Genomic DNA, 15,675 nt, shown 5'->3' with positions numbered 1-15,675 from the left:
GATACCACGGGCTCCTAATGTCTAGTCCAGCGATGCATTATGGGAATCAAAACAAAATGGCGGGCGATTTTCAAAATACTTGTCCACTCGTCAGCTTCAGAAAAAATGCAATTTTCTCCAAACAACTAAAGTTTCCAAGCATTTAGATGGGTCTGTGGGGTCATTATGATCCGTTCTTTAGACGCAGATGTGCGTTCTCTTCTCAGGTCAGGTATTGCCGTGTCAAACCTGACACAATGTCTGGATGAGTTGGTGGTGAACAGTTTAGATGCAGGTTCAACTTGTGTCTCTGTTCGCGTCGATATTCCTTCATTTCGTCTCCAAGTCATTGATAATGGCTGCGGAATATCTAAAGATGACCTCGAACTTCTAGGAGAGAGATACGCAACCAGTAAATGTCATTCTCTGGAGGATTTGAGCGAGCTGAAGTCTTATGGCTTTCGAGGAGAAGCATTGGCCAGTATTTGCGACATCGCTGGGATCTTGGAAGTCGTTACACGACATAAATCGTCCTTCAAAACGTATTGTAAGATTTTCCGAAATGGCAAAGCACTAAAGGTGACGGAATCGTGCCTCCCTCGCTCAAATGTTGGGACAACTGTCAGCGCATACGACTTGTTTTCTTCTCTTCCTGTTAGACGAAAGCTTGTCTCCGATGTGTTTGACTTAGAGAGAATGCGCCAGAGACTAACCAGCATTGCCCTCATCAACCCAAGTGTTTCATTTTCTCTCTATAATGATGCTTCTGGTCAAAAATGCCTTCAAACTCACAAAAGTCAATCTACGGTTTCCACATTTTCTCAGTTGTTTGGCAACTTGAAAGCCAAGAGCTTGCGAGAAATTCGCTTTCAAGAAAGAAGCTTTAGGATCTCCGGCTACGTTGGATTAGAGACGCATCACAATAAAAATCTCCAGTTTGTGTACGTTAATAGTCGTTTACTATTAAAAACTAAGATTCATAAACTTGTTAATCGACTCTTAGCCAGGTCTTTGTTGTTGAAGAGACTGGCACTGCCTTGTAACGATGGAGATGTGAGGTTAGGGCAACACAGGTCCCCTCCAAGGCAAGGCTCCGAAAAGTATCCCATATTCATCATGAATATCAGCTGCCCCTTGACGGATTATGACATTACATTAGAGCCAGCCAAGACGCTGGTGGAATTCCAAGACTGGGATGGAATTTTATCTTGTGTGCAGGGCTATATTGAGTCATTCCTCGAGAGGGAAAATTTAATACTTCCAGGGGAACAAACTGAAGATGTAGTTGAGAATGAGAATGGCAGCCAGGCAGAGGATTCTAGTGACAGCCAAGTTGATCTGAGTGTCTATGAATACCAAACAACTGCGACGGATAGTAACAAACACACTCAATGTATCAGCCCTAGTAATATCAGAAAGAGCTTACAATCTTCAGTTGTGCATAGAAAATCAACTCAGCTTTGTAGCGCAGAGAACAGAAGCGGCGACAATCTTCACAACCAGGAAGGTGGACGTGAAATGAAACTTACAGATACTGCAGAGAAATGCTCGAAGGATTTAAATAATTCATCTCATAATGTTAAAGGTTTGCCTAATACTCGTCCTAAAAAGGTTTTAGATATACGAATAGCCTACGAGAAAAGTGTCGAGCAAGCGAAAGAATGTTGTTCAGAATCTGGAATTAAAATATCCACTCTCGGAGTGGCAAATGAGCAGGAAATTGAGAATCCACTGCGCAATAGAGCACAGCTATTTTTGAGGACGTCTGACACATCTAATACCAGAACTCATTCCAAAAGCTGTTTTAATTCTCCGAATCCAATAATCCTTCAACCTAGAGGAGCTAGAAAGAGATTCCACACCGACGCCCGCTCGAAAGGGATAAATACTAATAGTTGTACTTTATTGAATCGTTTCGCACTCGATAGATCTAAGAAAGTGAGTAGAATCAGTAATATTGAAAATACGACATTCCAAGGTAACACAACTAACAGCTTTAATAACTTGCCACCTAATATTTTGACTCAAGATATCGCGAATTTTTATGGAAGCTTTTCCCAAGACAATCGTAATGACAATGGGACGAATGAGCAAGTTAGTGGATTGGATGGTATGGAATCGTTAAGAGAAAAGTTTGCCTCTACGCCGTCTAAGAGTAATTTGCAACAGCAAGGAGTTAAAGAAGCACCATTAGATTTAATAGACTTATTAGATCGTGATAACTACACTGAAAGAGAATCATCCGAAGCAAACAAAGCAGACAATACGTCGTGTTTTAGTGAGAATATAATTCCACAGGGAACCTATACAAAAGAAAATGAAACTAGTGCTCCAGATGACAAGAATACAAGTGTCAGGACTGTCAATATAATTGTAGACAAGATACAGGATGAAGAGGAATCCACTTGTGAAGTGGGTGTGGCACCTCGTGGTATTGGTCGTGAAGCTGGTACTTCTAAGGCACCGAAGGATCCCAATGGAAATGAAAACGAGCTATATAAACAGGGTGAAAAGATTTCTTTTGGACATGAAAATAATGATGACCCACTTGAAAACTGGCAGTGTACCTATGATGTAAACCTACAGAGGAAGTTATATATTAATCTGAGAACAGGAAATACCTCATATGATTGTCCCGAAGGACTTAATAATAGTGATGAACACAAGAAGGAGGAGGAGGAGTGTAGTCTGGAGGGTAGGTTGGAGACAAGGAGTAGGGGTCCTTTGAGTTGCGCCCAGCATGTCTCGTTTGACTGTACCCCATGGCTGCCTCGTAAGAACAGAATGAGGACGACAGGAAGCAATCAAAAGGAATGTGAAATAAAAGGTAAGAAAGAAAAGGAAAAGACAATGAATGAAAGATTGGATGAGAAGAAAGATGGAAGAGAAAACGGAAAAAGTGAATGAGATTGAATGAATGATTGAGATTGATTGATTTAAAGAATGGATTGAATGGGAGGAGGAGAAGTAAAGATGAAGGTGGCAAAAAATGAATGGAGCGATCTAAGAGAAAAGGAATGGAGGGAAAGAAATATTTGAAATATCTCTAAATGGATTTTTAATCTTATACAGATTCTGTCCCTTCATCGTCAATCCCCGACCTCGATGAGAAGTCGAAGACAGAAAAGCCTGTGAGGGGTAGTGAGGGTATTGTTTCTCTGATGTTCGATGAGTGGGACAACCCTGTGTTTAGTTCATTGCCTGGAATGGTAAGGTTCAATATCATTAGAGCCAATCAGAGAACATGGACTAAATGATCACATGACCTTTTGGGATGTTTGCGTTTATTAGTGCCAACAAACTGACCCAATCTCTGCATCCAAATAATTATTTTAGTTTAATTATTGAGGTGTTCAGTGGGGATTTCTTGGAGGAGAGAGGGACGCAACTGGGAATTTGGCGGCAGGAACTTCGCATTTTATCGTTACCCTAAAACAACCTCTGGGCTGATCAAAGTCAGGGCACGGCTAACTTACAGATGGGATTGAAAGTTTGCTTGTTAGGCTTTGCGGGGAGAGAAAAACCGGAGAACCTGGAGAAAAGCCCTCAGGTCAGGGGAGAGACCCAACAAACTCTGCTTAAATGTGATGCGGAGCCAAGGAATTTAACTCGAGACTCCAGAAGTGAGAGAAGAGTGCACTAGCGCTACGTACGTCACCCATGATTTGAATGAATAAGAAGATGGTCCCACTGTACGACATTTGCTAAACAGTTCTATACCTGAACGATTGATGTGTATTTATCGTTTTGATGATTTCTTTTCAGGACATAACAAGCCTGTCCAAGCCTACAAAGGGTACGGGGAACGAAGTGCGTGCATACAGATCTATTCATCCATATCGATTCACAAAGGCCATGGTCAAAGACTTACAGGTCATACGACAAGTGGACGACAAATTTATCGTATGTCGCGTACTACGTCCGCCTCAAGATGAGAGTGATAAGGATGCCGACACTAAAAATGGTAAGTTTGAATATCTCTCACACTTTCTTTGATGTGTTACATTAACTGTCTTTGTAAAGATAAACGTTTTCTTTGACATTTCCAGAGGAGGAGGGCGATTATTTAATTGTGTTGTTGGACCAGCATGCAGTGCACGAAAGAATTCGATTAGAAAAACTGATCGATGGTGAGTACCTTGGTGTATAACGTTGAGTGTTAGCTATATTTTAGTATCTTGTGCATATCTTTGCATTGGATTACCTGTGTTCCTGATCGGGGACTGGAGATCAAGAGGGAATGATGAAGGACATGCACAGGATTTCTCCCTTTCTTCCTCGTTTCCCTCTTGGACTCTTGGCCCTCTGGTATATACTCCGCACTAATACAAGGGTTAGAGTTAGAGTATGATGAGGGATAGGTTCTAAGAATAGGGAGTTTTTTCTTCCTCATTTTCCCCTTGGACCTCTGGTATTTACTCCAAGGACACCTATAACTATGTGTCTTTGTTTTATGAATTAAGTTTTACTTCATGACTTTCCCACATTGAATGTAACAACAAATATGCTCGTATTATCCAGATCTCTGTGTGAGCGAGGCAAACCAAATCAATCAACCTCGTCTTAAAGCATCCACCGTCTCTCCTCCAGTGGAACTCGAATTCACCTCCCAAGAACTCCTCCTACTCAAGCGTTTTCGAAGCGAATTAGCGCGTGTTGGCGTACGCTTTGTGATTGGTTCCGATATGGATTCGGACGAGTCGCGCGTGATCGTTCACGAACTGCCCAGCCCCTTCGTGGACCGAGAGGTTTCCGAGACCCGACGAAGAAGACCCTCGGTGGCTGTCAGCATTGTAAAGGTAAAACTTGTCTAGCGGTGTTCTTTTTTTCCTTGCCTCAATTTGTAACTTTTGAATACCTAAATTTTTTCTTTGTCCTTTGAAATTTTCTTGAACGACAATCACGTCCTTCGAAACAATCATCATTGAAATACCTAGGACCGGTATGGGTACGCGTACAGCATGTTTTCCAATAGTCCCCTTTACCCTTCCCCGCGCAATCTTGGAAGGTAACCGTGACTGCGCATCGAAGTGAGGATGGCGGTTACCTTGCAATGATTGAGACCTTTCTTATCACCTCGAACAATTATTCACAGGTCACTGCCGTCCTCACTTCGATACAGAGTCACGGTTACCTTTCAAGATGGCGGAGAGAACGGTGAATGACACCGCTTTTATGGTTAAAAATCTTGATTTTTTGCAATATTTCAGCATGAAATTAAGGTCTAATTAATAAACTAATTAAGGTCGTTAAAATAAGAATCATAGGATAAGAGCTAGAAATTTAACGTTAAAAGGAATTTTTCGATCCACGATCCAGTAATCCGTAGTCCAGTCCAGTCCCACCATGGCCGGTTCCTGATTTTCCAAAATAAAAAATCTCGGAATCTAGCAGCATAAATCGATTTTTTGAGGCTGGACATGTTTTTACTATGCATTGAGATTATCTTTAATCTTTTAAAAGCTAGAAATTAGAAGACATTTTTTTTTCGTGATTCAAGATTCAATCAACCGAATTCCAGTCCAGTCCATTCCAATCCATCAATCCAAAGTAACAACTCTCTCAGAATCCAGAATTCAGAACTCATAGATCACACTTTAGAGGTTGGAAATGTTTTTGCTCTAGACAAAGAGTGATAATGCTCCCTTAAAACGAAATATTCATCGACCCACTAATAACTCCGTACTGCCTTTTAAACATTATGCTATACCAAAGACATATGTGGTTATTACTAAACCCAGTTGATCTGAAATTAGTGATGTAGAAATGACGTCACTGCAAGTTTGAGGGGTCATGAAGCCTGGGAAAATTGATCAGTGAAAAATAAAAACCTGCCCCCCCTCCCCCCCCCTGGGAGCTTGTGATTTCTTGATTCAAAGTGAAGTGGGGTTAGAATATATCAAAAAATATATACTTTACCCTCCTGTTTAATCACACGTCTCGTTAACATCAAACATTCTATGGGACGCTAAAAATAACTAATATTTTTAACATGTCAAATATTGTATGACACGAGGCATTTTGTATCTTGTAGGAGCTCATTCAAAGCCATGTCGAGGTGAGTCAACTCCTTTGAAAGCTATCCTCTCCTCGCCTCTGTTGCTGCCCACTCTCATTTAAAAAATATGATTGATTTTAATAAAATGAATTTAAGAACTTGACGAGCCACATTATCACTCCATTCGACATGATCTCTCTTTTCTCCCTTGACGAGTAGTCTATTTGTCTACACACATCACCAGATGGTCGTTATTTTAGAATATTTTTACTTCTCTAAGTATAACCCTTGAATCCAGCGATAAAAGGGTCGCGTTCTTTGGGGTGTGGTGATGTTACTGACGTCATGAGGTCAAACGAATCCTTTTGGTCGGAAATAGAAAATCTCGAAGGCCTTGCTGTCTTTCTTCCCGCGAGATTAATCGCGCCACACGAAGTTATCTACGTCTCTTTTTTTTTCGTTTCCTTTTTGAGGCGCGCTTAAAAATTTGTTATTGCTTATCACCACCGCAGCTCAACATGCTATTGCGATTTATGTAGCCGACATCGGGATTATAAATCTTCATAAATTTGATTAATACCCAGACTTCGAGAGGTTTTAGCAGTTCCAATGCGTAGATCTTCATCTTGATCGTCTGACTGGTACTTGAGGACATCTCGTCTGACACTTCGAGGATTTCCAAATCCAATGATAGGCCGTGGTCTAGTCTATCACAGAATGTAAAGCATCACAAAGATCTGTTAGAAACTCATTTTTGTTCCTAATAAAAAAGTAACTACAGCTTCAAGAATATTATTCCAACTTTTTCCGCCCTCGAAGATTACTGAAGTAAATAATTTGAGCGACTGCATTATCTCAAAACTTATTCATAAAAGCGATTTACCCTAAAACCTGTTTTCTATTTTTTTGTTTTTGTATGTTTGGTTGTTTGCTTTCCTTCTTTTCCTCTCTATTTCCTTAATTTATTCTTTTCTTTATTTAAAAAAAACGTTATATTATCTCGACGAGTGCACAACTCATTTTTGGCGACATAAAGCAATAACTAGTATTCATTCATTTCTTCCCTTTGTATATGTTTTTCAGCACATGAGACAGACTAGTGGAGTCGCACCACCAATACCAAAGACAATCTTACGTGTGCTTAGTTCACAGGCTTGTCATGGTGAGAAATACCTCGTGTAAAAATCAACTTCTAAATTCCAATTGGAATCCAGTGGAAGAAGAGCCACTCTGTGGAATCCACTGTTAATCTTATTATTAGAAAGTGTGTGGGACAACTTGAAGTTCCTATTTCTATTAAACATAGTTATAAGGATTGGTATATGGTGGCTTATTTCTACAGGTGCAGTCAAGTTTGGGGAGCAACTTACCGTGGAGGAATGCAAGCACCTAATTCAGGATTTATCAGCGTGTGACCTGCCTTTTCAATGTGCGCATGGAAGGTATTTATCACTGATTCCGTGATATAGAAAGAAGTTTGGTACAGGGACTGATGGGTTCATAGACCAGATCAAAATCAGAATGCATCGTTTGCTTAAAACTAAAAGTTCATTCTTTGGAGTCTTGTGAAAAGATGCTTCTCTTCTCTTTGTCTCTTCATTCCTTCTTTTTCCTGTTCTTTATTTTTATTTCTTCTGTTTTCTTCCTCACTCATTTCTTCTTCAGTTCTTTCCTTTTTCTTCCCATTCCTTTCTCATTTTTTCTTTCTTTTATCTCCATTGTGCGGCAGACCCCATTCCCCCAAATTAGAACATTATAATGCATTTTTATGCTATTAGCAAGAGAGACCTTTCATGATCATAAACATGTAGACTAACGCTGTCATCCCACGCCTTCACTTCCAGACCATCTATTGTTCCCTTGGTGGATCTACAGCTGCTCAGAAGAAAAGTACTTCAGTTTGAGGTAATCCATTATAGATTTGTCTTTGATAACGTCAACAGGCGCGCCACGTGGGCTGATACTCTTAATATCAAGGTGTGATGGTGGTTATCGTATACAAAGCTCATCTCTGTTAGAAATAATGTCTAGACTGGTGTGTGTGCGTTCATTGATGAATAGATCAAGTCAGTAAGACGTCAACTGCGCGCCACGTGGGCTAAGACTCTTAATATCGAGGTAGGGTGGTTCTTATCGTACACAAAGCTCATCTCTCTTTAATAGAAGTAATGTCTAGACGGATGTGTGCGTTCATTCGTGAATTATTCAAGTCAATTGAGCGTCAATGGTTTTCCTCTTTAGACTACAATCATTCCCCTTAGCTTCAGTCAAATGTATGTGACTATATCTTCTCCGCGGTACCTATAAACGAGGTGATACTTTAAGGGAATGACACGTTGTCTAAATTGGGAAAATATTAATCACAAACTGATTCAGAGTTTGGAATAATTAACTGACCAGAAGTCTGTTGTATTGCAGGCTGATGGTGAACGCCCTAAGCTGAGGAAACTGTCAAACGCGATCAACATCTAGTAGGCACGTGTAAGGAATTACGCCTCGTTTATAGTCCTCATTGCCTTGGGCGTAGTGTTTTCACATTTTAGACCACGTGTCATTCCCTCAATTAAGTGTCATTCCTTTCCTTTAACGGTTGTGCATGAGAAGACACATGAATATGGATACAACTGAAACAAATTATATTATCCTCACAAGAAGGACACGTGGTCTGAAATGAGACACACATGAATATGGAAACAACTCACACAAAGAATCTTATTCTCAAAAGAATAACGTGGTTTGACATGGGAAAGCATTACGCCCAAGCTAAAAAGGGTGTATCCCAGGATCCATCCAAATTTTTTAGGTCTAAGAATTTTAAGAATTTTTAAATCGTTTTTAAGTTACGAATCGCATGAAAGAACAAAATGCATATTTTCTTAAATTTCATAAATGAAAATCATAAAATTGATATGTAAATTTAATATGTTTTATCATAAAGCACAGGATGTGATTTCAGTGTTGACGTCGGCCAATTGATTTAATACTTGCCAATGGTAAATCCAATACAGATACGTAAGTCAAGTTTCAAACGAATTAAGCACAACTTTCGATATCATTTAGCAATATTCCTTTGACACAATCATCCCTCAAAAACCTTAGCCAGTACGGGTTATGGTAGGTTCTCTAATCATGAAAAAAAAAGTCTTGATTTTTTGCAACATTTAGGCATAAGAGTACTAGTTAATATTTTTAGAATAAAAGTTATGGGTTAAAAACTGCGAATTCGATGTAAAACGTTATGCGATCCGCACCATCCCGTGAACCGACGTCCAGTCCATTCCAATCTACACAATTCTAGATTTTCCAAAATAAAAAATCTCTCAGAATTCAGAATCTGGAAGTATAAATCAAATTTTAGAAGTTGGACATGTTTTTGCTATACATTAAGAATATTAACAGTCTTTCAAAAGCTGAAAACTTTGAATTTTTTTTGTGATCTAAGATCATTCAACCAATGCCCAGTCCAAAACTATCAAACCCTATAACATCTAGTATGTACACTTTCATTCCAAGAGCCACACCAAGGAACTTAATTATCAGATTTTTAACAACTTCCAGACGGCATATAAAAGAAAAAGAAAATATTTTTAACACATAAATAAAAACTATAAAATTTGTTTTATATGTAAAAGAGAATAGACAAAGGTTGATAATAATATTGTGATAAAAAATATTGATGTGAAACCATAAGCATTTATTAAAACAATTACTTTGACTTCATTGTAAAGTAACAATTTCATATTTACAATATTCATATTTTTATGTTGACTTTCTGAGCTCCTGAAATATTTTACTAGCAATGTTTTATTTTATCAATGTTGACACACACCTATAGTCAAGTGCGCACATTCTTTGTTGCTCTTCTGTATTGCAAGCCAGTGAGGTTCATTCTTCCTAGTATTTGTATTTGTAGTAGAAGACTGGGAACTATGGGCCTGTATTTCACATTGGTATGCCCAGGCAACAATGATCCTAAAGGGCATAAATGCATGCTACCTGGACAAAAGTCTGTTGTCCTGGCAAACATGGTTCTTTCTCTCATGATGGTATGTCCAGGTAACAATAATCCTAAAGGGCATAAATGCATGCTACCTGGACAAAAGTCTGTTGTCCTGGCAAACATGGTTCTTTCTCTCACAATAGTATGTCCAAGTAACAATGATCCTAAAGGGCATAAATGAATGCTACCTGGACAAAAGTCTGTCGTCCTGGCAAACATGGTTCTTTCTCTCACAATAGTATGTCCAAGTAACAATGATCCTAAAGGGCATAAATGAATGCTACCTGGACAAAAGTCTGTCGTCCTGGCAAAAATGGTTCTTTCTTTCATGATGTTATGTTTGTCCCACGTCTAAATTTGTTTATGTCCAGGTAATGAGTGCTTCTTGGACAAACATTCAGGCAGTGTAGCTGATCAGATGCAAGGGTTCTATTTATAGTAAATCAGCTTTCTTTTTAGGTTGGTGCAATCCTTTATGAGGGTCAAATATTTCATGGAAGTCATAATCGTCATTTTCTACTCTTTTCTTGAGAGACTTCTTGGCTGCCTGAGGACTGGGTGTGGCCACGACTATTGGTCTCATGCCCAGCTCTTTTCTGAACTCCACAACATTTAGGCCTGTCCTGTCTGCTAACTCTTGATGGGTTTCCTAAAAACCAATAGAAGTTGGTTTATATTTGGGTTATCAGGTTAATCAAAGTTCAGAGTTAAAAATAATGGCAATTCAATTGACAATTTCCAGCCAAATTTGGCATCCGTCTGGCCAAATGCCTCCTAAGCCAGTCCCAAGCCAATGTCCGTCTGTCTGTCTTTGTTTGTTACCTGGCTTGTTAGACCCTGGAAAACAGCTCGCACCAAACTTAGGGGTGTTGTTGGACCAATCACTTTACAGCGCAAGTCCTCAATTCCAAGCAGTTCTGCAATTTCTTTGATAGCTCGGTGACATCTCAACCCATATCCTACAAAGGGCAAAAATGTCAGTTATTATTTTTATATACCTATATATCTAAGGTTTATTTGAAGAGATTTTTTTAGGTTATGTCTAGTGTTTACCCATTTCAGACCACATTTCTTTCCCTATAGTATTATTTCTTTTGTTCACCAGCAATTTTGGATGATACTTCAACATGGATGAGACTTAAAAGTAGAATCTCATACCCAAGGGAATGATTTGCTGTCAGTGGGAAAACATTAAAGGTGAAGAAGAATGTTTGAAAACAATACTACTTTAGTTTCCTATTCTATTCACCTTCTGGTTTCCTCTGAAAAATCACTCTGGTCTTCTTATATTTGGTTTCAAGATCATGGAAAACTGGGGAAAAAAGAAAGGCTTAATTTTGTCGTACATGACGAGTTTAAAATTCACTATCAAATATCACGTCTCCAGCCCTGCTTACTTGTGTGATTATCACAGCGTTCAACATAGTAAAGGTAATTGGCAGCTTTGTTTCTTGCCTGTGAAATGGAAGCAAAAATATCTTTGAACAAATTTTATCAATGCCCTGAAACAACCTTTGGACTAAATAAAAGTCAGCCATGGCTAACTCACTGATCTAATTGAAATATAGTTTGGTAAGTTTTGTAGAGTAATCTGAGAATCCCCTCTAATAAAGGAAGAGAGCTAACAAGCTCTACTCACATGTAATGCCAAGTCCAGGAACGAATAAAAGACCCTAAAGGTGAGAAACATTAATGCACTACCACTACACCACCTTTGATTCCCTCAAAAACTTTTAATTCAGACTTTTCATAATCTTTGGTTTTCATTCAGAAAAAGTTTTTAAATTTGGGCATGGAAATTTGAAACCCTTGTAAAGTTATATCTTCTAGATAATATTTATACAGACTGAGGTATTTTACCTTGCGAATAGCACTCATGGGAGTTTGTCCTTTGCCAACACCAAAACCTATGAGAAGATCAAGAATTCAAAAGTCTACTTCCTTAAGATGGGTCAAAAAGTTATTTAATTACTTAGCTTCTTACCAGCTGCACCATTTCTGTTGCCGACAACAACAAGAGCTCGTTGAGATCTCTTTTTGCCTTTAGCTGTCACGTTACTCACTCTGACGAGCTGTTAAGAGAAAGAAAACTTGTTGAAAAATATATTTTTTGGTAGGAAGATTTCAAAACTAATGCCTTACCTCAAGTACTACTGAGTCAAAATCCTTCAACACCTCTAAGAATCATAAAAAAGAATAGTAGTTAAAATATTTGTGGCTTTAGTGGCTGACAACTTAGTAACAATACCTGCAAAAGTCATTAACAACATAGATCTACAATCTACATGTACCAACACCAATGTCCCTCTGACACCTGACACAAATGACTGCAAACACCCTAATATTAACATATTAAACCCCTACTACCAATGACCCATTATTACTCAGCTATTGATGTTCTATTGTGCTATTACCTCTGTCTGGTTTTTCTGGGTGTCCTACTTTCCTTCCTGGCCATGTCCTTCCACTCCATCCCCTGGAGAACCATGACGTTCGTCTTCTTCCATCACCTTCTTCCCAATCTTTCTCCTCTTCTTTAGGGATCTGGTCTCCTTCTATCACGATGGGGGCATTAAAGCCTTCCCACTTTGATTCCCCTCGACCATACTTCAGTTTCTCTGGATCAACCCCCTTCTGTACTTTCTTTTTCCTCCCACGTCCAGTACCTCTTCCTCCTGTTGCTGCTGCCCAAAGCTTCTCATATTCATCTACAAGATTAAAAGGAGGTACTTCTATATATTATATGAACTGAGTTTCATTATAAGGCAATAAAGAAAAAAATATTATGATTCAATGTTTTTAAAGCCTCATTAACTCTGGAGTTGTCATGGAAACATAATCATAAAAATAAGTTTGCATGACATAGAACTTACTATCTGTACTGGAATAATATCTGTATTGTACTGTCTGTAGAGCAGTCAGCGATGGCAAGGACTTTTGACCTGTAATAAAAAACAGCAATAATCTCACTATCATTACAAATGTATTAATATTTATCTAATGAGCTTAGGATACTTTATATCTAAGGATATGTTTGGATCTTGATGTGCCAATGCTGGACACTTTGTCTTTGATTAGAACAAAGGTTAGTGTGCATCAATACATATTTATATTAGGCTTCATTTATTGTGTATGTCGGGGGGAGGGGGGAGGTGTGAAATATGGAGTTGGTCTGAAAATTATTTGTGAGTTTAGAGTAGATCACATATTTTTTCAGAGAACGAGAGGAAAAGCACAAAATCCCCCCCCCGCCATACATAACGAATGCAGCCTTAGTATGTACAGGAGCGAGGCAAAGCTACAACACGACGACTTCAAACATCAGCTGTGATGGATCTCTATCAAAATATCTCGTACACAAAAATTGTCCATCTTCTTACCTGTGAATGAAAGCAGTCCCCGACACTGAGCAACTCCAATGCTTTGAACTGTCCTTAAAGATGCCCAACAAGTCAAGATCTTCCTCGTACTTGAAGCACACGTGAATCTCACCAAGGCGGCCGCCATTTTGTTTTCCACTCGAGCCCGCGATCTTCGAACTACAGACCAGCAGTCGAACGGCCTGGTTACAGAGCAAACAAAATGGCGTCCAGAATTTTCTCAACATTGAGTCGGACGCAGAAGAGATTTCTACAGTTTGGAGTACCTATGGTGGTAAGTAGATGATGTGTAGAATAGAATAGTGATAGAATAGTGATGTGACATCTGTGCTCCACTACCCAGGTTTTTGCTTGATAAGCATTGATTTAAATACAGTAGTTGCTTCCCCGGGAGGATAATGTTATTGTGGTTCGTATATTTTGGTCCAGAGAAAAACGAATAAAAAGCGATCGAATGCAGAAATAGAACAGGAAGTCGAGGAATAATACAATACACAAGAAAACAATAGGTTGTGATAAGAAAAGTTGCTACAATACATGATGAGGATGATACATGCATGCTGCTGCTGATGATGATGACACATGATGATGATGATAATGTCAAGTGGTGATGATAATGATGAATGTAATAATGGTGATGCCAGTGGTAATTAATTCTAATGATGATGAGTGGTGATGCATATGATGATGATAATGTGATGGTGATGCAATGGTTGTGAGAGGTGATGATGATTAGATTATATCAATAATTTTTCTCTTCCATTTTCGCTCCCTTCAGTTTCTCATGATTGCTGGATCATTTGGATTAAAAGAGTTCACAGATATCAAAATAAAAAGAAGAGACTCCAAGTATCAAAAGGTAAGTATACACTAATCAATTTAAACAACAACAAAAAAATCCTAACCACATTGTTGTCTAATTTATTATTTTATGTTATTTTTAACAGCTGACTAGAGAAGAAGCCTTAAATGTTTTACCACAAAGAGAAAAAAACATAACATTAGAAGATGCATATGATGTAAGTAGATATAGTTCCACAAAATACACCCTCTTCTCTTTCATACGATACATTTTCAACAAATGAAGTATAATCAAATATTTCCATACCTAGTGCTTCAATAAATTGCTTATCCAAAAGGTAATAATTGCTCTTCAAAAATTGTCTTTTACAGGAAATTCATTCTAAAGTTGACATTGACACCTGGGAAAACAAAAGAGGACCCAGACCTTGGGAAGAGCCACCAAAGAAATGAATATCATCATACCCTTTTACACTCTCTCTTGCAGAGTCTGTAAACGTGATGTTCTAGAGGCAATACCTGGCCAGGGGTGTAGAAAGGGATTTGATCTCCCCCCCCCCCCCCCCCCCTCTCCTCCCATCCAAACAAAGTTTGACTAAAAATCATAAATTTTCCCCTTTTCCTATTTTGTTGAGCTACCTGTTAATTTGGTGGAAATTTTCTTGCTGAAAACTTGTGTGCTTGCCTCTCCACCCTGGTAATCTCACTACGACATTACACCTGGCCTAGCTAAGCATGGTGCATCAGCTACATATACCATTAACAGTAAGAGACTAATGGGATTTTATAACTCAAACCACTTCAATATTGATAGGTGCAATATTAATAGTAGTTACTGTGATTGTAAATGAATTTTTGTAAGCCAGTAACTACTGGTGTTGTAAAAGCTTTGTCGTAACCAAGTAGTTACTGTGATTCTAAATGAATTTTTGTAAGCCAGTAACTACTGGTGTTGTAAAAGGGACGTTGTAACCCAGTAGTTACTGTGATTGTAAATGAATTTTTGAAAGCCAGTAACTACTCGTGTTGTAAAATTATATAAAATTATGTATTTTTCCACATTTGGGCTCTCTTTATTTAACTAGCTCTGCCATATGAGACATCCCTGTATAAATATTGTTGAAATAAATAAATGAACGAAATTTGGGTAAAGTAGTATGTGTCGCTTTATTCCTTTTTTCAATCAATTATGTTACCAAAAAGTGCTTTTTGCCTTGCATCTTTCGAGCCTTCAAAAGTGAATATAATGATTTAAGATAAGAACTAATCTGTGAGTAAACAAATCAGTATATAAATCGGATGTTACTTGGATGTGACTGGAATGAATTGGTTGTGACTGACATGGATTGCAAGTGACTGGGCCTCAGTCAGTGACAGGATCTTGAATCATTAAATTTTTTTTTTGAATTTTCACCTTTTGAAAGGCCATAGATAATCTTAATGTACAGTAAAAACATGTCCAACTTCTAAAACTTGGTTTCCTCTTCTAAAAGTCCGAATTTTGAGTGTTTTTTAAT

The 15,675-nt window shown here is 38.4% G+C and overlaps 3 protein-coding genes across 3 annotated transcripts; 2 read left to right on the top strand and 1 right to left on the bottom strand.

The window, feature by feature from the left end:
* The first annotated feature begins 63 nt into the window (after positions 1–63).
* Positions 64–9,697, top strand: LOC116291089 (DNA mismatch repair protein Mlh3). The gene is made up of 10 exons (XM_031698202.2): positions 64–2,806; positions 3,052–3,188; positions 3,745–3,943; positions 4,029–4,109; positions 4,501–4,778; positions 6,014–6,037; positions 7,061–7,139; positions 7,320–7,419; positions 7,822–7,882; positions 8,396–9,697. Exons 1-10 carry the CDS (start codon positions 166–168, stop codon positions 8,447–8,449), a joined length of 3,654 nt encoding a protein of 1,217 aa, XP_031554062.2. The 5' UTR covers positions 64–165; the 3' UTR covers positions 8,450–9,697.
* On the bottom strand, positions 9,651–13,493 carry LOC116291091 (small ribosomal subunit protein uS5m). The gene is made up of 10 exons (XM_031698205.2): positions 13,358–13,493; positions 12,851–12,919; positions 12,392–12,685; positions 12,120–12,154; positions 11,962–12,049; positions 11,838–11,884; positions 11,375–11,432; positions 11,227–11,289; positions 10,800–10,936; positions 9,651–10,626 (listed from the first exon to the last, which is right to left on the bottom strand). Exons 1-10 carry the CDS (start codon positions 13,482–13,484, stop codon positions 10,411–10,413), a joined length of 1,134 nt encoding a protein of 377 aa, XP_031554065.2. The 5' UTR covers positions 13,485–13,493; the 3' UTR covers positions 9,651–10,410.
* On the top strand, positions 13,381–15,300 carry LOC116291092 (cytochrome c oxidase assembly protein COX16 homolog, mitochondrial). The gene is made up of 4 exons (XM_031698206.2): positions 13,381–13,631; positions 14,136–14,216; positions 14,305–14,376; positions 14,531–15,300. Exons 1-4 carry the CDS (start codon positions 13,560–13,562, stop codon positions 14,609–14,611), a joined length of 306 nt encoding a protein of 101 aa, XP_031554066.2. The 5' UTR covers positions 13,381–13,559; the 3' UTR covers positions 14,612–15,300.
* Positions 15,301–15,675: the final 375 nt, after the last annotated feature.

This window comes from Actinia tenebrosa, unplaced genomic scaffold (genome assembly GCF_029948245.1).
Source record: "Actinia tenebrosa isolate PJP-AT-01 unplaced genomic scaffold, QUT_ActTen_1.0 PGA_scaffold8__29_contigs__length_14323225, whole genome shotgun sequence".
Lineage (NCBI taxonomy): Eukaryota > Metazoa > Cnidaria > Anthozoa > Actiniaria > Actiniidae > Actinia > Actinia tenebrosa.
Note: the sequence above shows the minus strand (reverse complement) of the source record. Positions and strands in the feature narration are given on the sequence as shown.

Bases quoted from the DNA above. Each gene is read 5' to 3' on its own strand.
- LOC116291089 (XM_031698202.2), top strand. From the start codon at position 166: ATGATCCGTTCTTTAGACGCAGATGTGCGTTCTCTTCTCAGGTCAGGT. The intron at 4,110-4,500 runs GTGAGTACCTTG...CGTATTATCCAG, and splicing joins ATTAGAAAAACTGATCGATG to ATCTCTGTGTGAGCGAGGCA. The intron at 7,883-8,395 runs GTAATCCATTAT...GTTGTATTGCAG, and splicing joins GAAAAGTACTTCAGTTTGAG to GCTGATGGTGAACGCCCTAA.
- LOC116291092 (XM_031698206.2), top strand. From the start codon at position 13,560: ATGGCGTCCAGAATTTTCTCAACATTGAGTCGGACGCAGAAGAGATTT. The intron at 13,632-14,135 runs GTAAGTAGATGA...CGCTCCCTTCAG, and splicing joins AGTTTGGAGTACCTATGGTG to TTTCTCATGATTGCTGGATC. The intron at 14,217-14,304 runs GTAAGTATACAC...TATTTTTAACAG, and splicing joins GAGACTCCAAGTATCAAAAG to CTGACTAGAGAAGAAGCCTT.
- LOC116291091 (XM_031698205.2), bottom strand. From the start codon at position 13,484: ATGGCGGCCGCCTTGGTGAGATTCACGTGTGCTTCAAGTACGAGGAAG. The intron at 11,885-11,961 runs GTAAGAAGCTAA...ATCTTCTCATAG, and splicing joins CAACAGAAATGGTGCAGCTG to GTTTTGGTGTTGGCAAAGGA. The intron at 10,627-10,799 runs GTAACAAACAAA...ATTGGTTTTTAG, and splicing joins TCCAGGGTCTAACAAGCCAG to GAAACCCATCAAGAGTTAGC.